This window comes from Carcharodon carcharias, chromosome 6 (assembly GCF_017639515.1).
Source record: "Carcharodon carcharias isolate sCarCar2 chromosome 6, sCarCar2.pri, whole genome shotgun sequence".
NCBI lineage: Eukaryota > Metazoa > Chordata > Chondrichthyes > Lamniformes > Lamnidae > Carcharodon > Carcharodon carcharias.
In genome coordinates this window covers 89,483,842-89,506,016 of record NC_054472.1, presented here as the reverse complement: position 1 = coordinate 89,506,016, position 22,175 = coordinate 89,483,842, and the positions used below count along the sequence as shown (strand labels likewise).

The window sequence follows — 22,175 nt, the reverse complement described above, 5'->3', positions numbered from 1 at the left end:
TGGCGTCTCTGATTGGTCAATCGGAGGAGGAAATGAGGCAAGCGGAAATGATTCTTTAACCTTGCGGCCTCTGCAATATGGCAACTCTGATAGAAGATGTCCTGGCTGAGGCTGAGCGCTCCGGGCTCAGGGGTTTGCGCTCTATCCATGTGGAGAAGCAGCTGGAGGTGCAGTTGGACTTGGGCAACCTGACGGCGCTGGATACCAACCCCCTGAACCTCGGGCCTTTCCGACAAGATCCCGAGGAGTTCCTGCGCTCACTGGCCCGGGACAACACGCAGCTGCTGGTTAACGCTGTCTGGCAGCTGCCGAGTGAGCGGCTACACGAGAGCATCGTGGCCAAACTCCCCCAGCCCAGCACCCCCATCCCCCGAGAAAAAGCGCTGCCCAAACCCCGGCCGCCCACCCGCTGGGAAGAGTTCGCCAAACTCAAGGGGATCCAGAAGAAAAAGAAAAGCAACTTGGTCTGGGACAAGGAGAAGAAAGAATGGCGGCGCCGCTGGGGCTACAAGAGAGCCAACGACGAGACCAAACAGTGGGTTATTGAAGTGCCTGAGACAGCAGATCCCAACGAGGATCAGTTTACAAAACGTGTTACCGCCAAAAAAGAAAGGGTGGCGAAGAATGAGCTGAACAGGCTGCGCAATATCGCCAGAGCTCAGAAGAGTAAAGTGCCAGGCATGGGACTCGCCCCCACCGATCAGCCAAGCAAAACCGAGCTGAGCAAAGCTATCCATGTGGCTAAGACCTCCACAGCTTCAGTTGGCAAATTTCAGGATAAGTTACCCAAAGAAAAGGAGCAGAGGAGTGCTGGCAAGAAGAGGAAGTTCCAGCCCCTGATTGGAGATTTTTCAGCAGAGCGGCAGAAACAGCTAGAACTTTTAAAAATTATGTCCAGCAAGAAGCCAAAACTGGATCTCACGAAAGCTGTAAATCGACAACTTCGTGAAGATGAACAGGAGCAGGCGACGAAACGAAAGAAAATGCAGCCAAAAGGCAGGAAAGGAGGAAAAAATCATAATCGAAATAGAGGGAATGGGCAGGATCGGAAATCAGCCATGAAACAGCGAGGGAAGAGAAAATGAGCTACATAGAACTGTTTAAACACTGTGTACTTTTGGCTTCAAAAAACATTATAGTTTTGAGAGGAAAGTATTTAGTATTTTGAAATATGACTTTTTCATGAACTTAAAATAAACGATTTTGTATTTCATGTGGTACGTGTATCTGTGTAATTATATAAGTGGAGGATTATACTTGTGCGAAAGATGACTTCATTTGTACCTCAACCAATCTTTTGTGTGGCTGAAGACTTGTTACTGTAATCCTATTTGTAGTTGGCTGCTGCCAAAAGGGCCACATTGTAATTATTTTACCTTGTGGGTCACTCAGTTACAGTAACAAACAACTCTGCTAAAGATTGTTTGCCTTTGAAACAAAGAGTTTGTAGAACAAGAGAGCAGGATCACTTTCCATGTGAACTGGCAGCTCTGTTTTGGTGAGGAGTAGCCATTTATCCTCAGGATAGTTGTATATATGTATAAAAACATCAGTATTTTAAAAAATACTCTGTTCTAAAGATGAAAGGATTGAGTGCACCAAGTGTGGGGTTTGAGCCCACAACCAGACAGGTTAGAATGCTACCACTGAGTGACAGCTCACAACGTAATTCAACTATTTTGAGTCTGCTTCCTTGGAAATCCACTCTTAAAATACTGAAAAGGATTGCTATCTTAGACAAATGGAAAGGATAAACTTAAATTTCTATAGTGCCTCATGATATCTTCAGGACATCACAGCCAATGTATTTAATTTAGAAATTGCTTTCACTACCTGCAATGGCTGTAAGCGGTCTACTGTGAAATGACTGATTACTAAGCTGACCATAATTCAATTCATCTATGACTTTCACATCCTGTACTATATTCTTTGGCTTTTCACCCATATTTCTTAATTTTATTAACCAAGCCACAGCCGCATCTCATTTGGAGTTTGTAAGGTTTTGTTTTATGCAAATTGCCTATGTAGCCAATATATTGGCTGTGATGTCCCTAAAAAGTCATATTTTTCAAGGGGAGAGAGGAAGAATGTTAAAATTGCTTCAGTTCAGTTTTCAATTCAACTACTCCTGAATTCTGTGCCTTTGCAGGTCACCAAAGGACACTTTTAAAGTATGGAGAGAATTTACAGCCAGAGTAAAACATTGTCGCTTGAAGCATTAAAAGGTTTTTTTTTAATTGTAAGTTGTACCATATGGAAAATTAAAAGCAATGTTTGGATAATGTAAAGTGATGAAGCACCAGCATGCTGTTTCAAAAGTAACAAGATGTCAACAGGGAGATAGGGTTGTCCACCTAAGAGCCACAAAAATGTTCAATTTTGTTCCAAGATACTTTACAGAGAAAATAAGGAGCTTGGGGAGAGGTGCTGGATGAGATGGCTGAAGGCTAGGTTTAAAAATTGGGTTTGAGATGTTAATGGGCAATAAAATAGAGGCAGAGGGGATTAGAGTTGTAGTCATTATGCCACAGTAGGAGGCCATTTGATCCATCAAATCCTCTATAGAACAATTCAGCCAGTACCATCCCCCGGCCTACTGCATCCCTAGTGGTGTCATAAAATAGATTAGAAAATAAATTCTGTAGAGTAGGACTGAGGCAACTGAAAACAATGTCATGATGGTGTAGCAAAGTGGGAGAATGCCCAGAAGGCAATAGAAAGAATGAGTGGTGGAGGGGATGTAAGGTTTTAGGAGGTTGCAAAACTAAGGAGTAGTGAGTTGTAGAGAGATTTGAAAATGAGGACAATGGTCCAGACCTTGGAGTCAGTAGAGACAGTTCTTGCTGTTGACATCGAAGAAAGCTACCCACAAAGCTATAGTGAACTCTGGTGTGGATTTTCCCTTTCCCAACCTTAATTTGAATCTGATGCCAGGTCAGAGACCGTGAGGTGTGCAGCAACATTGATGTCATCAAGCAAGGCAAGCAGCCCCTCAAATTGAAGAATCCTCTCAAAGCACCAAACCAAGAAGTTAAAAGCACTCATTATCCTTCACTTTTTAATATTCAACAGAAAGCAAATAAAGTTTGGATCATGCATATGAGGTTCAGGTAGAAACTGAAGTATAAAGCAATGTATTTTTAAAAACATTTTAAAAATATTTAAGTTTGTTTTATAATGGAGAAATTAGATGTTCCACAATATGAAATTAGTTTTCAGGGTCAGAGCTTTTTCAACAATAATTATGAATTTAGTGTACAATTAAAAGACAGTTACACCTCATTCAACAACCCTTCAGTGACACTCCTCTGAACTGCTAATGCAATTAATCCTTTATTAAGTAAGGAGACCGGCCCTGTGCAGCTGTAGCAATCCTTCCCTAATTTTATACTCTATTCCCCTAGCAATAAATGCCAAAATTCCATTTGCCTTCTCATCACCTACTGTCCCTGCATACTAACCTCTTGTGATTCATGTACCAGGAGACCCAGATCGTCTATACCATAGAGTTCTGCAGTCTCTTCCCCTTAAATTAAATACTACTTTTCTATCCTTGCCAAAGCAAGAGAGAATCCAGTTATTGTGGTCCGCGTGAATACCATTGACATTGGTAACACTAAGAAGGACGTTCTGCTGAGGTAGTATGAACATCTAGGGATTAAATTTAAAAGCAGAATCACAAAAGTTAACAATCTCTACATTACTACGTGAGCCATGAGCAAATTGGCATAGAGTAAATAAGATCAGGAAGTTGAACACGTGCCTGAAAGTTTTGTGTGGGAGAAATGAGTTTCAATTCATGGGGCACTGGTACCAGTAATGGTGAAAAAGGAAGTGTACCTTGACCTGAACCATGCTGAGACCAGTGTTCTGGCAAGTCGTAGAACTAGGGCTGTAGACATGGCTTTAAGTTAAATACTAGGGGAAGGGTTTAAGTGAGGGGAAATTTGAAAAAATAGAAAGGACAAGGCAATAGTGGAAGGTAGTGATACAAGTAATGGTAACCCAGAGTGTGACAGGAAGGAACAGAGCATGCAAACTTAAGAATGCACCAGCAAATATAGTGAGGGAAAAATGGCCTTAAATTGACAGGAGCAAGGACATTTAAGGCAAAGGGAGATTTAGAAAATCAAAGATAAAAGTTGAGGCAATAGAAAAGTGTATCAATGTGAGTAAAGACAAGCTGAATGGGACAGGAAGGGACGGAGAATTTAATGGTAATAGTGCAGCAGAGAGTAAAGTCCATTCGGGGAATAGTAGTAAAAAAATAAAATTAAAGTCACTTTATCTGTATGCATGGAGCATCCATAATAAGATTGATGAGCTCATGGTACAAATAGAGATCAATGGTTTACATTTAACTGCCATGACAGAGACATGGTTATACCGTGACCAAGGTTGAGAAATAATTATTCTACGGTACACATTTCAAAAATACAGGCAGAATGGAAAAGGAACAGTGATAGCCCTGATAATAAAGGATGACATCATGTTATGATCTCCAGCTGAGATTACTCTTGGACAAGCCTGATCCCAGGATGGAACCCAGCTTTATAGATCCTAACTTTTATTTGCTTGTTTAAATACGTGGAGAGGGATAACTGAACAGAGTCACGGAAGTAAGCTGATGAACTTTAACAAAAGAATAAAGCATTTATTAAACAAGAAAAGATGAACTATTTTACAATACTCCTTCACCCACAACTATACCTTTACAGATATATACAGATTTGTAAGGATAACACAAGTTTCAAAAGCTGTCTTATACTCTAATGTTCACAGTCGCAGTCTATGTACACCTATGGCACCCTGTGGTTAGACACACCACACTCTGAAACCAAGTAACAGATGTCACCTCAAACAGATGCTATGGATCTCTCCTCAACTCCCCCCCAGATGCTTCTCATTCTGTGAGCCAACCAGTCTCACTGAATTCTGTCTCTCACACGAGGGTTTCCAATCTCCACTCTCCAAAACCTCGCCTTGAAACCTTCTCCCAAACCGATGCTTTCTCTCAGATGCCTTCTGCAAGTGTTTACCTCCAGGGTTTCGAACTCTCCTGATGTCCCTCTCCCTGGGTTACCACATGCATTCAAGCTGTCTTCCACACACTGTCACAGACTCAGCTGTGAACAGTACACCACTGCTTCACATGCCCATAGCAAAGAGTTACAGACGTTCGGTTGTCTCTTTGGACCCACTTGCCTCTTCCAAGCTGTTCTTGCTTTAAATCTGCTTTCTGCAGCTTTTGTCTCTTTAATAAAATCTGAAGGTTGGAGTCTTTCTCTTCTGTCTCAATCTTAACTTCATTAACAGGACCTTTTCCAGGTCCTGTCCTTCCTTTAACTAGAAGGCCTTCTTGGGACTTTCTCTTCTTCCACTCCCCTGGATTTTGGGGTATCTTCTTTAGCTTGGGACTTGCTATCTGTTCCTTCTAAGCTCCAGTCTCTCTCAGGCAGCTACTTTAAATTAACTAGCTTGCAGCTGGCTATCTGCCCCCTCTAGGCTGCTGCTGCCAGGCAGCTATCTTCAATACAGGCTGAACTTCAACAGCTTCAAAAATAAACTGCTGTTTCTAGTTTTTCTATGTGTCTGTGAGAGGGACCTGTCTGGACCCCTGTAGCTAGGCAACAGCCCAATTCTTCTACCCTTGCATGTGCATAACTTCTTAAGTCATAAACTCTCATTAGAAATGCAAGCACCTTTTAAAAGTGATTTTAAAACTCCATTTGACCTTTATTAACACACAGATACAGAAATACAAATCAAACTTAAACTTTAAAGCTAAAACTGATTCCTAACACCTACAAATACCAATATAACTTACTCTAACTATCTCTATTTCCTAACAATAAGGACATTAGTGAGAAAGGATTTTGGTTCAGAAAATCAGAAAGTATAATCTGTATGGGTGGAGGTTAGGAATAGCAAAGGTCAGAAAACTCTGGTGGGAGTACTTTATACTGAATAGTAGTTATGCAATTGGACAGAGCACTAAACAAGTAATTATACGATCTTGTAACAAAGGCAATATTGAGCATGACTTTAGTCTTCACATAGACTAGACCAATCAAATTTGCAAAAGTGATGTGGAATGTCGTAGAATGTTGTCATGATCGTTTCCTGGAGCAATATTTTGTGGAAGCAATGAGGGATAAAGCTATCTTAGATCCAGTATTGTGCAATAAGGCAGGGTTAATTAGTAATGTCATAGTAAAAGAGCCACTGAGAAATAGTAATCATGGTACAACTGAATTCCACATTAAGTTTGAAAACAACATATTCCAATCACAAACAAAAATTTTAAACAAAGCCAATAACATGGGTATGAAGGGAGAACTGCTAAAGTTAATTCATAAATAGACTAAAATGTATGGCGATAAATAAACAGTGGGAAACATTTAAAGAAACAATTCAAAATGTTCAACAAAAAATAAATTCCATTGAAAGATAAAAAGTGCTGGAAGCTATTAAGGAAATCTTAACAATGCACTTAGAAAAGCACGGTATCACTGGAACGAGTCAACATGGTTTTATGAAAAGGAAACCCTGTTTGACAAATTTATTAAAGTTTTTTTGAGGATGTAACTCATAGAATAGATAAAAGGGAACCAGTAGAGAAAGATCCATCTGTGGCTTACCAAAGAGGTTAAAGATAGTATTACATTAAAAGAAGAGGCTTATAATGTTGCAAAGAATAGTAGTAAGTCTGAACATTGAGAGTGTTTTGGAAACCAGCAAAGGGCCACCAAATAAAGCTGATAAGAAGGGAAGAAATAGAATATGAGAACAAACTAGCCAGGAATATAAAAACACATTATAAGAGCATTTACAAGTATATATACAGGAAGAGAGTAGCTAAAGTTAATGTTGGTTCCTTAGAAGCAGGGGCAGGAAAAATTTTCATTGGAAATAAGGAAATGGCAAAGACGTTGAATAGATATTGTGTGTCTGTCTTCACAGTAGAAGACACAAGTTACATACCAGAAATAAAGGGTAACCTAGAGGCTAAGAAGAGTGAGGAAATTAACATAATTAAGATTAGCAAAGAGAAAGTATGGAAGAAACTCAAGGGACTAAAACCTGACAAACTCTCAGGACCTGCTGGCTTATATCCTGGGGTTCCAAAAGAAGTAACTGCAGAAATTGTGGATGCACAGTCTGCAATTTTCCAAAATTCCCTAGATTCTAAAACTGGCCCAGCAGATTGAAAATTAGCAAATGTAAGACTGCTTTTTTAAAATTCATTTGTGGGGTGTGGGTACCTCTGGCTAGGTCAGTGTTTATTACCCATCCCTTGAGAAGGTGGTGGTGAACTACCTTCTTGAACCGCTGCAGTCCGTGTGCTTTAGGTACACCCACAGTACTGTTAGGGAGGGAGTTCCAGGATTTTGACCCAGCAACAGTGAAAGAACGGTGATATATTTCCAAGTGGAAGTATTTCCAAGGATGGTGAGTGGCTTGGAGGGAAACTTCCAGGTGATCATGTTTCCATGCGTCTACTGCCCTTGTCCTTATAGATTTATGCTATTCAAGAAAGGAGCGAGAGAGAAAACAGGAAACTGCAGGCCAGTTAGCCTGATATCAGTCATCAGGAAAGTGCTGGAAGCTATTAAGGAAATCTTAACAATGCACTTAGAAAAGCACGGTATCACTGGAACGAGTCAACATGGTTTTATGAAAAGGAAACCCTGTTTGACAAATTTATTAAAGTTTTTTTGAGGATGTAACTCATAGAATAGATAAAAGGGAACCAGTAGATGTAGTTTACTTAGATTTCCAAAAGGAATTTAACAAAGTGCTATACAAAAGGTTGATACAAAAGATTAAGGCTCATGGATGGGGGTGTTATAATAGCATGAATAGAGGATTGGTTCACAGGCAAGAAGCTGAGAGCAAGGACAAATGGAGCATTTTCAAGTTGGCAGGCTGTGACTAGTGCTGCAAGGATCAGTGATGGGGCCTCAGCTATTTACAATCTATATTGATGACTAAGACGAAGAGACAGAGAATAATGTATCCAAGTTTGCTGACGATACAAAGTTAGATAGGAATGCAAGTTGAGAGAAGAAGACAGAGGCTGCAAAGAGATATAGATAGGTTAAGTGAGTGGGCAACTTGGTGACAGATGGAGTTTAATGTGGGGAAGTGTGAGGCTATTCAATTTGGTTGTAAGAACAGAAAAGCAGAATATTTTTTAAAAGGTGTGAAGCTTGTAATTGTTGATGATCAGAGAGACTTGCGTACTCATACAAGGAACACAAAAAGTTAGCATGCAGGTACAACAAGCAATTAAGAAAGCAAATGGCATGTTGGTTTTTATTGCAAGGGGCTTATTATGATCTGGAATACACAGTCTGAAAAAGTGGTGGAAGCAGATTCAATAGTAACTTTCGAAAGGAAATTGGACATTGTGCTGGAGTTTCAAAGCTTTTACTTATGAGACAGATTCTAATTGAAAATGAAAACTGACTCTTCCAGTTTCTGAGGAAAGTAAGAATGAAAATGAGATTGGAAACCAAAACTTCTGGGAAGACTAAAACAGGTTGAAACTATATAAAAAGGACACAGCCATCACAGCTCAGATGAAGATAATGATCCCAGAAGTGCAGCCCAGGCAGGTTGAGAAGCTAGATCAAGAAGCTGAGAATAGGCAAATATAGCATTGCTGCACTGTTTCTGTACTTGAAGATAATAATGAATGGATCCATGCAATCCAGGCTGTCGTAAATAGAGTTGATGAGGTTCTGCGGACATGTATCAATTTTGGCGAAGATGTGCCCATGGAACTCAAGTTGGTTGTGCCCTGCTGTTGGCCAAGGATCAGGCTAAATCCTACAAAAAGAGGACTGAAATTCTTCGTGAGGAAGACAGAGTTTCGAAAGATTTTGTGACTGAGACTGATGACATATATACTGAGTGGACTACCAAGCCAATTCATAGGATCTGTCTTGATTGTCTCTGCCATTTAATGTGTAGTTTATAGTTTATAATCAACTGCAATTTGCCTGTTAACTCATGTTGAACTTATGTTGATTCTAGGTTTTAGAGTATAGGTGATTACTCAAGATAGTATTTAGTTATTTCACCCCACCCCCACTAGAGCTGTACCTTGCCTGTCCTGCCATCCATTCTTAATTAGCACATTCTTTTAGATAATATCACCACCTTCAACACCTCTTTGTTCCTTTGTGACATCTTTTGATTATCTGCTCCTATCACTGCTTGCTTGTCCCTACAACCACCCCCCCCCCACTTCTCTCCCCCAACCCTCCCCCACCTTAAACCAGCTTATATTTCACCCCTCTCCTATTTTTACTCAGTTCTGTTGAAGGGTCACGAGGACTCGAAACGTCAATTTTGTTCTTCTCCGCCGATGCTGCCAGACCTGCTGAGTTTTTCCAGGTAATTCTGTTTTTGTTTTGGATTTCCAGCATCCGCAGTTTTTTGTTTTTATCATACTATTTAGTTTGTTTTGTTTGATTCTTGTATAGTAAAAGTTATTTTGTTTAAACTGTGGAATTTTGGTTTCATTCTTTCAGGTTTCCTTTTTTTAAATAAAAAGTTATAGGTCTCAACTGAGGTCACAATAATATATATATTTGAAAAGAAAATGTTTGAAGGGCTACAGGGAAAGAACAGATGAGTAGTACTAATTGGAAAATTCTCAAGAGCTGGCACAGGACAGATGGGCTGAGTGGCCTTCTGTGCTGTCAGATTCCATGTTTTTGCTTTGGTTCGTAGTAGTATAAGTGCTGCTGAAAGTTTTGAAATACTACAATAAGGTTGAGCATATATAAAAACAAAAAAACTGCGGATGCTGGAAATCCAAAACAAAAACAGAATTACCTGGAAAAACTCAGCAGCATATGTTTAGTTTGTGCAGGGGTGTTATTCCCCACTATCCCATAGTTCTTCGCTGTCTAAAAGCCATGGCTGGTCGGGAAAGAGTTGTTCACTTGTTGAAGCAGCTGCAACAGGCATCGTAAGTGACCAAGATCAAAGCAATTGCTTTTAATGGATGATCGTGGAATCGATCTCTCCCGTAGTCATATCGCCGTTGCTAATACTGTTGAGTTGATAGCCGATCAATGTCCTTTGAATGTCAGTGTTGCTGGGATCAGCAGGGTAGTCAGTGTTTGTTCCCTGTGAGTTTTCGTAGCGAGCAAGCCACCTCCATGTTTCCCTTTACAAGGAGTCAATCCGGAACACCCAGACCCCCAACCCGCAGCGCTGCTGTCAGCACGATAGGAGATTTCGGCAAATGTAGGCACAGATGTCAGTCCTCAAGGACAGCAGCTTTTGACTCTTGTACTGTGATTTCGCTGCGGCTGGACGTGACCGCGCACCTGCAGCGTGTATGCAGTAGCCCCTGATGTAGAAAGAAAGCGAAGCTGCATAACGATTCGGGCCTTGTTTATGTTCAAGAATTTGGCCAGTGTCAAGTGAACCTACAGTACGTGTACTGCATATGTATTTTATAACTGTTAAAATCAACAATAGATTATCTTACCAGAAAATTAAACAGCAATTTTAAATCTTTAATTGGTAATTGTGCTTTCATTCAGATACCATTGGTGAAAAGTCATCTCCTAGGAGGGATTTTTTTTTATTCGTTCGTGGCACGTGAGCAGCACTAGCTAGGCCAGCATTTATTGTCACCCTACTTGCCCTTGAGATGGTGGTGCTGAGCTCCCTTGAAGTGCTGAAGTCCATTTGGTGTGGGTACATATGCTGTTAGGAAGGGAGTTTGATCCAGTGAGGGTGAAGGGACAGCAATATAGTTCCATGTTAGGATGGTGTGTGGCTTGGAGGGTTTTTTCCAGATGGCAGTATTCACATGCATCTGCTGCCCTTGTTCTTCTAGGTGGTAGAGGTCACAGGTTTGGAAGATGCTGTCAAAAGAGCCTTGCCGAGTTCCTGCAGTGCATCTTGGAGAATTGGTACACAGTTGCTTGCTGGTGATGAATGGGGTGCCAATCAAGTGGGCTGCTTTGTCTTGGGTAGTATCAATCTTCTTGAGTGTTGTTGGAGCTGCACTCATCTGGCAAATGGAAAGTATTCCATCACGCTCCAGACTTGTGTATTGTAGTTGGTGGACAGACTTTGGGGAGTCAACAGGTGAGTTACCAGCCACAGAATTCCCAGCCTTTGGCCTGCCCTTATAGCCACAGTATTTATATGGCTGGTTGAGCTCAGTTTCTGGTCAATGGAAACCCCCCAGGATGTTGATGGTGTGGGATTCAGCAATGTTATTGCCATTGAATGTCAAGAAGGGATGGTTAGATTCTCTCTTGTTGGAGATGGTCATTGTCTGGCACTTGTGCGGTGAGAATATTACTTGCCACTTCTCAGCCCAAGCCTGGATATTGTCCAAGTCTTTTTGTATGCCAGCATGGACTGTACCACATTTGAGGAGTAGCTAATGATACTAAAAACTGCTTAATCATTGGCAAACATTCCTGCATCTGACCTTGTCATATGCCGGAAGGATCATCAAATGAGGCCTGCTGGACTGAACTTAGGACAAACAAATGACGCAGTCATACTGCTGGGAGTATACTCTGGATCCCCAAACAGTCAGAGGAAGATAGCAAAGCAAATATATAGGCAAATTGCTGAGAAGTACAGAAACAATAGGACAGTAATAGGGCATTTCAACTAACTTAATATTGGCTAAGACAAAATCATTGTAAAAGATATAGAGGGCGCAGACTTCTTAAAATGGATTCAGGCAAACTGTTTTTTGCCAATACATAGCAATCCCAACAAGACAGAAGGGACAGTTCTGGATTTAGTTTTAGGAAATTAAGCTGGGCAAGCGGAAGGGATATCAGTGAGAGAACATTTCGTGATAGTGATCATAATTCAGTTAGATTTAGCATAGTAATTTAGCGTAGTTATGGAAAAGAAGAAAGATAGACCAAGAGTGAAAGTTCTGAACAGGAATAAGACCAATTTTGCTAAGGTAAGATGTAATTTAGCAAAAGTGGACTGGAAGCAGCTACTTGAAGGCAAATTAGTGTCAGAGGAGTGGGGGGCATTCAAGTAGAAGATAGAGAGGGTTCAGAACAAATATGTCCCTGGAAAGGAAAAGAGGAGACATCCAAATCTAGATCCATATTGGGGATCCCCAATGGATGTCAAAGGAACAGACAGAGTGGAAAAAGACAAAAAAAGGGGAACTTATTGCAAATACCAAGAGCTCAATATTGCAGAAAGCCAAGAGGAATACAGAAAGTGCAGGGGTGAAATTAAAAAGGAAATTAGGAAAACACAGACAGGGTATGAAAAATATTGGCAAGTAAAATCAAAGAAAACCCAAAGACTTTTTATAAATACACAAAGAACAAAAGGATGGTGGAGGAATATGATAATGAATAGGACCAAAAAGGTAATTTGTGTGTGGAGGAAGAAGACATGGGAAAGGTTCTTAAGTGTACCAACTCTTAAGGGACACTTTGCATCTGTCTTCACAAAAGAGGGGATCATGAAGACATTATAGTTAAGGAGGAGTGTAAAATATTAACGGGATAAACAGAATGAGAAAGAAAATATTAAGGGGTTTAGTATCTGTTAAAGTAGCTGAACTGCCAGTGAAATGTATCTCAGGCTTCTAAGAGAATAAGGGAGGTAATAGCAGAGGCTCTAAACATAATTTTCCAATCTCCCCTGGTTGCAGAAATGGTGCTGGAGGACATTGTTTGAAAAGGGAGGAAGGGATAAACAGAGTAATTCCAAACCAATCAGCCTAATCTTGATAGTGAGCAAGTTAATGGAAAACAAAACTGAAGGCTTGCATTGAATCATCATTTAGAAAAGCATGGGTTAATCAGTGTAGATTTCTTAAGGGAAGGTTAATTTGACTCACATGATTTTAGTTTTTGAGGAGGTAACTAGGAGGGTCAATGAGAATAGCATATTTGATGTAATTGACATGGATCCTAACAAGGCTTTTGGCAAGGTACCACCTGGTAGACTGGTCAGAAAAGTAAGTGCCAATGGGATCCAAATTCGCTCAGTGGCAGGAAGCAAAGGGTAATGGTTAATGGTTGTTTTTTGACTGGAAAGCTGTTTCCAGTGGAGTTCCGCAGGGCACAGTTCTACGTCCCTTGATTTTCGTGGCATGTATCAATCATTTAGACTTAAATGTCAATGCATGATTAAGAAGTTTGCAGATGATACAAAAATTGGACATGTGGTTGATGGTGAGGAAGAAAGCTATAGATTGCAGAAAGATATCAATGTGGTCAGGTTGGCAGAAAAGTGGCAAATGGAATTCAATCCAGAGAAATGTGATGTAATGCATTTGGGGAGGAAAAAAAATACACGATAAATGGTAGGAGTCTGAGAAGTGTAGAAGAACAAAAGTGCTTAGGAACCTTGGAGTGCATGTCCACAGATTTCTCGTAGGAACAAAAGTAGGTAAGATGACATGCAGAATAAATTTATTAGCTAAAGCATAGAATATAAGAGGGGAGGCTATGCTAGAGCTGTATACAACACTAGTTAGGTCACAACTAGAATACTGAGTACAATTCTGGTTATCACATTACAGAAAGGATGTGATCACAGTAGAGTTTGGTGGAGGTCAAGAACTCACTGCCTGATAGGGTGGCAGAGACAGAAACCTCATTGCATTTAAAATATAATTGGATTTGCACTTGAAGAGCTGTAACCTACAGGACCAACAGCAAAAGAATGGTATTAGGCTTTTTCCATGTTTCAATGTGTTAATTTTGTAAGTAATGAAAAGTCATTCACACTGCAACTGCAGTGCCAGTGCATAGCAATTTCACTTAATAATGATTCTGCAGCTATAATGTGGACATAGGCATAGGCGGGGGTGGTGGGGAGCATTGGTGTTCAGGATGTTCAAATATCACTTCACCTCCACACCACTTCTGAAATTTTTGAGATAAGGTGCCTTTACATAGAATTACTTAGAATGTAAAGCATAGAAATAAGTAATTGGACCTAGTGAGGCCATGAAGGTAGGAGGTTTTGTGGGACAATGGATAGCATCCCTGGCTCTGAGACAGAATCTCAGGCTCAAGTGCCATTCCAGGACTTGATGGCCAGGTAATGTGCATTCATAACTTGGCTGAACAGGTTGATTATCGACCTGTAAATCTTCCAATGCACCAATGGCAGTCACTAAGAGCCAGAGAGTCTCCAGGTCAGCCATGCTTGATGTGGAGCGGGGCCCTTCAAGCTATAGCCTCGAGGGACATGTTCCAGGTAAAACTAGCTACAGAAACAGACATAAGCATATGCTTCGTCTGCTTTATGCACCTCTGGGCGTGAGAAGAGAATCAAGATGACCATGCTGATGTTTATCTTCCACACGAGCCTCTTCTACCCATCTTCAGCTAGTTCCATCAGCATAACCCTCAATTCCTTATTCTTTGAAATGGTTATCTAGCTTACCCTTAAATGCATCTATGCTATTCCTCTCACCTACTCCTTATAGTAGCGAATTCCACATTATAGCCACTCTTTGGATAAAGAAGTTTCTCCTGAATTCCCTATTTAATATATTAATGACTACCATATATATGACCTCTAATTTTGGACTTCTCCACAGGTTTGAGCATATTCTCTACACCTATCCTATCAAACCCTTTCATAATCTTAAACCCCTCTACCAGGTCACTGATCGATCTGATCTTTTCCAGAGAAAAGAGATCCAGCCTGTTGAATCTTTCCTGATAGGTATCATCTCTGAGTTCTGGTATCGGTCTTGTAAATCCTTTTGCACCTTCTTCAATGCTACCATATCCTTTTTATAATACGGAGTTTGGAGCTACTTTAAGCATGATCTAACCAGGTTTCTATACAAGTTTAACATAACTTTTCTGCCTATCAATTCTATCCTTGTGGAAATGAGTCCCAATATTTGGTTTGCTTTTTAATAGGCTCATTAACCAGCATTGCTACTTTTAGTGATTGTGTATCCGTACCCCTAGATCTCTTTATTCCTCTAGCCCATTTAGACTCATATTTTCCAAGAGGTTTGTGGCCTCCTTATTCTTCTTACCAAAATGCGTCACACTTATTTATATCAAAACTCTTTTGCCTATTATGGTCCCATTGTGCAAGTTTAATAATGTCTTATTTAATTTTGTCTTGGTCTTTTTGAGTATTAACCACACCTCCCAATTTGGGGCTGAATTTTATGGGGGGAGCGGGAGAGTTGGCGGGGGGGTGGCATATTGTTCACCCACCCCACTGGAAGAAAGGTCAGTCAGAAATTGACCAGCTTTAAGTAAGACTGTACTGTAGCGATACCAGGTTGCAGGTAGACTTAACAAGCTGAGACATCCACCCATAAGTCCCACCCTCGAGAGCTGCCAGCCAGGCTGATTGGGTGGCAGCTCTTGCAACCCCAGCAGCATCAGAAGAGAGTAGTGGGTGCTGCTGGAACGGCAAGGAACCCACGAAAAGGTGTAAGGATGACAGACAAGATGCGTCCGGGTTTTTTGGGTGGGAAAGGATCAGGCACCCTAGGGTTGGGGGTGAGTTTTGGAGGCCAGGTGGGGAGGCACAAAAGTGGGGGGGTGGGGGGGTATGATCTTAGGGCTGGTTCCGTAAGTGTGCACAGGACACCCCTGAAGTAGGTACCCTCTTCCTTCCTGCCCTTTCACCAACTTTGATGAATAAACAGTTGTCCTATTCTCGCCCACCTTTCACTGCCCAACATATTATGGCAATGGAGGCAAATTGAGACCTTTAATTGCCACTTATTGGGTGGGCGGCCTGGTGGGTGCCTTACCCACTCATGATATTACGGGGAACGGGTCAGGGATTGGGCAGAAAAGGGGTGGGCTAGCTACTTGTCATATTTTATGTGTACCCCCCACAACCCCACCAAAAACACACCCAGCAGAGAGCCATAAAATGCAGTTATTGGTGTCATTAGAAAATTTTGAAATTATACTTCCGATTCCTAAGTCTAAATCGTTTATGTGAATGGTGGGCAAAAGTGTTCCTTGTGGAACATTACTTCCCACCTTTGCCTGTTTGAGTAACCACCCTTAACCTCTACTTTCTGTTTTCTGTTTTGTAGCTGGCTTGCTATCAATTTTGCTACTTACCTCCTGACTTCATATGCCTAGTGATGATTCCTTACCTTAATGATGAGTCTACAATGTGGTACCATATTGAAAAATCCAAATATATTGCCTCTATTGTATTTCCCTTGTCTATTCTTTCTGTTACTTCTTCAAAGAATTCAATAAAGTTTGTCAAGTGTGATCTTCCATTTTGAAATTCTTAGATCTTTGAACACAAACAATGGATGATCTTCCACAACTAGTCAATTGCTCCAGTGAAATTCAACCAATAAAAACTAATTAGCTGGGCTTCTGTTTTTAATTCTTCATATTTTAATTGTCCACGGGGATATTGTATAGTAGCCATGTTATTTAGAGACTAGCAACACGATTCTGTATTTTAAAGTTTTTGTCCGACAAACCTCTTTTTCTTTGCTTTATTTGAATCCTCACCTTAATAGAAGTAATAATGTTTCCATTTGAACTTTATTAATAATTTTCTATTTGAAAAATAGACATTTTGAAGTAGTTTTTTGTCTTACAAACTCATATTCAAGTACCACTCCCCCGCCAACCATGCCCCCTACCCCTCACCTCAAAGACCCCACCTGCACCGCAGGATATAAATGTAGTCTGAATCTGACTGGAAAAGGGAGTGGAGTGAGACTTTTTGGAAGAACAGGTCTTGCTCCACTTCACCTTGGAGTTGTGTGGACCTTCACACCAAATTTACATGTAACCAGTTGAGTGTTAATGCAAACCAGAACGTGCTCTGCAGTAGTAGTGAATTTGTAGTGTAAATGTGCCCTGAGGGTTGGATTTTTGTCTCCCGATAGAGGTGGGAATGGATCTGGGAAAGTAAAACATTGGGATTTTTGGCTGCAAATTTCAATTTGCAGTACCTTCCCGACCCAGCGCTTTCTTTGTGTGGTCATTTCGCAGACTAGGAAGGCCTTGATTGTGAACCCCGTACGCACTCTTCTGAGGCCAGGGTTGTAATTGTGAGGACTTTGGGAAATTTGCAACCTGTGCGGCTACAGGTTTTGGAAGCCCTAAGTTATCCACCAGGTTTGAGAGTTCATGACCACTGTGGGAAGCCTGCTGAGGAGTCTGGAACATTCTGACACTAATAGTTTAATGTTTTAACACCTTCAAATGTCACTATTAAATACTGTATTGTAACGTAGATTTGTTTTAATAGAGTGATTGATCATAGGGCTCTGCTCTGCAAAGTTAAGTTGACCATTACATTGAACACTATAAATGTAAGTGTTGACATTTATTGCAATACTTCTTCTAATGGAGGAAGTGCCATAATTAATTCAAAACTGCAGGAAAATAGGCTTGGAAACTTTCCTGTTGTGTATTGGACTTTAATTAAATGTCCAGAGGGCTTCAGTTTTGAAAAAAATCGCACTGCTGCTGAGTTAAAAAAGGTCTAAGCATGTGCTCCATTCCATTGATTCAGAGGCAATCTGCTTTGAAATGAAACACCATCTGCAGCTTAAAAAAGAGCAATCTGTTTTTTCCAGTTTCAAAGGACTCCATTGTTTACATTTCCCAGGGTTTGTTATTATAGCTGAGCCTATTACGAATACTTGGTTGGGTTTCAAACAGTCCAGAATCACTTATCTGTTTTCACATTTTGATTGACAGTTTTAAGAGGTTATTAAAGGATTATCTATCCTTAAAGTGGTAGGTGGATAAGTGTTTTTATAACTGGATTGACCAGTTGAGGGGATTTACATTTTTGAAGGCTTTTGTGGATGAGAGTTTTGTCAGCATGAAATGTCTTTGAATATGACAGCCCTTTAGATTGTTAGAAGTTTAATTTTTTAATGTCCATTTCAAAGATATCCTGAGGTCTGCCCATAGTGGCTACTGGATGAGTGGCTATGGAGAATACATGGGGAGCATTGGAGGGGGTATGGGGGGCATGGGGAGTGTAAGGAGGAATGGAGTAGGTATGTGGGCATGGAGGGGCATTGGGGTATGAGGGGGGCATCAAGGAAGTGAGGCTCATGGAGAGGTATGGGAAGTGTAAAGGGGCATGGGGGCTATGAAAGGGCATGGTAACTATAAAGGGACATAGGGAATTTGAGGGGGTATGGAGGGGGCAGGGGGAGCTGGATGGGGAATGAGGGTGTGAGGGGCAAGTATTAGGGGATATAAGAGCAATGTGGAGAGCTGGCTGATGTCCCAGTGAACTGAGGCAGAGCTTCTAACCAGCCCACCTTGGCACCCATACTCCTTCAATGTTTTCTGAGGACTCAGAAAACCCGAACTCTGCCTGCCATGTCTCCAGGAGACAAAAACATGGGTATGGGTAGGGGTGATGGGCTTGGGTTTCTGAAATCTGAAAATGGGTACGATTTGCATTTCCCAAGCCCCACATGAAAGTCCAGCCCAAAGTCACTGGTGCTTACACAATAAAGCAAATGTTGAACAGTATTTGACACATTTAAGTGTCAAATGATGATTTAAAAATGATTATTAACTGCAGCAGTTTTTGTAAAAAATGTTTATGCTAAGTACAGAAAAGTAGTATGATTTAAACATTTTTGTTGTTTGCCTAGATGTCGGTGTCCTGCTCACTCTCACACTTACTCACAAGGTAATACTCCATTATGAGAACATTATCAGTTATTGTAAAAAGCAACAATAGAATACAACTTGGCGGTAAATAATCCTAATTCTAGTTAAAATGTAATTCAGCACTCAAGTAGGAGACTACTGAGCAGTTAACACACAGGCAGATCCACTAATGAATTCGAGAGTATAACATTTGAGTAAGTGGCTGTGTGCTCTGAATGACTGCAGCCATATTTTCCAAAGTAAACAGTTACAAGTATTTTTGCGTATCTGGTTCAACTGCAAGACAAACTTGATGTTTTAACTTTTGTAAAGGTTGATAAAAGTAGGCCTTTTTGCTGTCCCATGTTTTTCTCTGGTGGTGGAACATGAAACTGACCGACAGGACAGGCCACAAAGGAATAAATATCACAATCTCAGAATATAAAATTGGATTTAGGAATCAGATTTTGCAACTTTGAAGGTAACATAGCACAAGCAATTTTTCTTGTGAATTAATGACTGCTTTCTGCTGTTGAAATTTAGGAGCCTGATTTTTTTTAGGTGCAAAAACTCCATTTATGTTTAAATGCCTGCACCTGCTTTTGTGAAATCAAATTCAAGTGCTGGCCTATTTTGTAATTTGAAACTTCCCCATGTATTTGGAAAGCATGTGATATCACTGGAATTTAAAATGGGTTAACCTCTCCAAAATAATTGGACATAAGTGGGAAACATTAACTTTGTTATAACTTTATCTGCACATCTGACCAGTTAATGTCAGTAACTGTATTATAGAAATATTCCACACAGTCTGACCAGTTAGTGTTAATTACTGTACTGTAGAAACTTTCTACGCAGTCATCTTAAATTGTTTAAAACCTAGAGGTTCCCATTTTTCTGCATTATGGTGATTGGAAGCTGTGAATGTGTTTCAATATTGGTGTTTATATGTTCCAGCTCCAGGACATGTTGCAACCAGAACAACAGACTATGCTTTTGAGGTACAAACGTTTCACTTAATGGGTCATGGTCTTTCACAACTTAATCGCTTCATCAATAATAAGGTGGGAAAAATTCTAAAAACAAATGTTTTTTTTCCAAAGCTGACAATCTCTGTGGATATTGGTTCTGTTTCAGATGGCCTGTTCAAACATTCGATATGGAGAAGGGGTGACAAATGAAGTTGGTATGGTAAGATTTTACCTTTGAAATAACATTAATTAAAAGCCTTTTTTTAATAGATATGCAATACAAAAACAGACCATTTCGCCCAACCAGTCCATGCTGGTGTTTAAGCTCCACTCAAGCCTCCTTCTAGCTTTCCTCATCTAAGTCTCCATTCTGCTTTGAATAATTGTCTAATTTCCCCGTAAATGCATCTATACTATCCATTTCAACCACTCCCTGTGGCAGCAGGTTCCACAATCTCACCATTCTTTGGGTAAAAGGTTTCTACTGAATTCCCTATTGGATTTCTTAGTGAGGATCTTATATTGGTGACCTCGCCAGAAGAGGAAACATCCTCACTATCAAAACCTTTCATAATTTTAAATACCTCTATTACATCACCCCGAGCCTCCTTTTTGAAGGGAAAAGACTTCCAAAAGTCAATCCTTATTCTGTCTCACATTTATCTGTGTTGAATTTCATTTGAGCATTATTTGCCCATTCTGCAAGTTTATCAATGTCCTCTGGTAATTTGTTGCAGTCCTCCTCAGTATTGACTATTGCCCCCAATCTGGTGGCATCTTCAAATTTAGAAATCGTGTTTTTGATTCAAAGTAACTATATCATCTTTGAGTTTGTTTAGTTTATTCATATATCCCCTTTTAAATGCACTTATCCCATTGTTCTTCTCATCATTCAATGTCTTATCTACCTGTTCTATCTCCCTGGTAAATACTGAAGCAAAATAATTATTTAATATTTCTGTCATCTCCTTCTCGTTACCTGTGGTATTATCCTGCATATCCCTTGCTGGTCCTATTCCCAGCACAGCCTTCCTTCTTTTGTTGATGCACCTGTAAAATAAGTTATAATTTTGTTTTATGGTCCTTGATAATTTAATTTCATGGTTCCTTTTTCCCCTCCTAATTGTTTTTTTTTCACTTCTCCACTAATCCCTTAGTATTCTCTCTTATCCTGCACTCCTCTGCTGTCTGTGTACTTAATGTATGCCTCTTTCCAAACCCTCAGTTGTTCCCTTATGTCTTTATTCATCCATGGAGTCCTATAATGTTTAATTTGTTCTTGCCTTTTAGTGGAATATTTTTGCTGCATTCAGTTAACACCATTTTAAATGTTTTTCATTGGTGTCCTGCATCTTTGTTTGTCAATATTGTCATCCATTTTATTTTCCAGAGTTTTATTCTCAGCCCCTCAAAATCAGTTTACCTCTAATCCATTAATTTGGTTTTTGCCATAATCATCCTTAAAGCATATTATATTATGGTCACGATTGCCTAGATGTTCCCCTACTTTTACTTCTCTTATCTGCTCTGGTTCATTGCCCATTATTAGATCCAATAGCGAATTTTCCCTTGTTGAGCCTTTTGCATATTGGGTAAGAAAAGAGTCCTGTAGACATTGTAGGAACTCCAATACCTTATCTCCTTTACCTCTTCTGTCCATTTAATATCAAGGAGTTGAAATCCTCCATGTTTTTATACTCAATTCCCTAATGTGTCTGCATATTTCTTCCTCCACCTCCCTTCACTATTAAATTGTCAGTAGACTTTCATTATCTCTATCTATATGGTTTATATTTTGCTATTTTACTTTAATTTAATTCAGTGATTTTTGTACAAAAAGGCAGAGAACATCCCTAGAGCAATTTAGTGGTTTGATGCATTAAAGAACCAACAGACAAGCGTTGCACAAGACATGTTAGTGCTCTTGGTTCTTTGTCAAATTAATCACTAATCTCACCAGTGCTATCGAGTACAGGTGTCAAACAGAATGACACATGTTTTATTGTGGGATGAAAAAAATAAAGCCAGAGAGAGCTTCCCAACAAACTACTTTAGGCCACTTGTTATCTGGCCACAGAGAGGGACAAGGCACAGATAGTTAAGAATGGGGTGCATGCAGAGCAATGAAAAAATGGGGAGAGTTTTAACAAGTAAGAATGGGTGGGTTGAGATCAGACTTAATTAGATTTAGTTCCTCCGGGTCCACGGGGGCAATGAGCAATAATCACTAGACTCGATCCATCGCAATTTCTTTTGCTGCAGCTCAGGTGATGCCCTGCTCTTGAAGGCCCTCCTTAAATGTACTTCATCGGTCTTCTTTGACTGGCCCTGTCTTCTTCTTCTTCTTCTTCTGCCTGGTGGTGTCCATTCTACTGCCACACTGTACGCCTGGAAGGGGAAATGCATATCCTGTCAACCTCAGTCGTCTCTCCATCATGATGTGCCGCAGGTGCCTCTGACCAGTTCTCTGTAGCACTTCTTCATTGGCAATGCTGTCTCTCCATGTGATGCCCAAGGTCTTGCATAGGCAATGTTGGTGAAGGACGTCCAACTTACTTGACATCTTTGTTGTTTT

At 40.3% G+C, this 22,175-nt stretch overlaps 2 protein-coding genes across 3 annotated transcripts in view; both read left to right on the top strand.

Annotated features, from left to right (window-relative positions):
• The first annotated feature begins 41 nt into the window (after positions 1-41).
• On the top strand, positions 42-1,213 carry rrs1 (ribosome biogenesis regulator 1 homolog). The gene has a single exon (XM_041189129.1). The coding sequence runs from the start codon at positions 78-80 to the stop codon at positions 1,083-1,085; it is 1,008 nt and encodes a 335-aa protein (XP_041045063.1). The 5' UTR covers positions 42-77; the 3' UTR covers positions 1,086-1,213.
• Positions 1,214-9,919: 8,706 nt separating this feature from the next.
• adhfe1 (alcohol dehydrogenase iron containing 1) overlaps positions 9,920-22,175 on the top strand; it is a 67,218-nt gene continuing 54,962 nt past the window's right edge. The window contains exons 1-4 of one of the 2 annotated variants that reach the window (XM_041190492.1): positions 9,920-9,985; positions 18,632-18,669; positions 19,587-19,630; positions 19,767-19,820. In XM_041190492.1, coding sequence (XP_041046426.1) covers positions 9,933-9,985; positions 18,632-18,669; positions 19,587-19,630; positions 19,767-19,820 — 189 coding nt within the window. In that variant the 5' untranslated portion in view covers positions 9,920-9,932. Of the gene's footprint in view, positions 9,986-18,631; positions 18,670-19,586; positions 19,694-19,766; positions 19,821-22,175 lie in introns of both variants that reach the window. The other variant, XM_041190491.1, reaches the window with a different exon arrangement.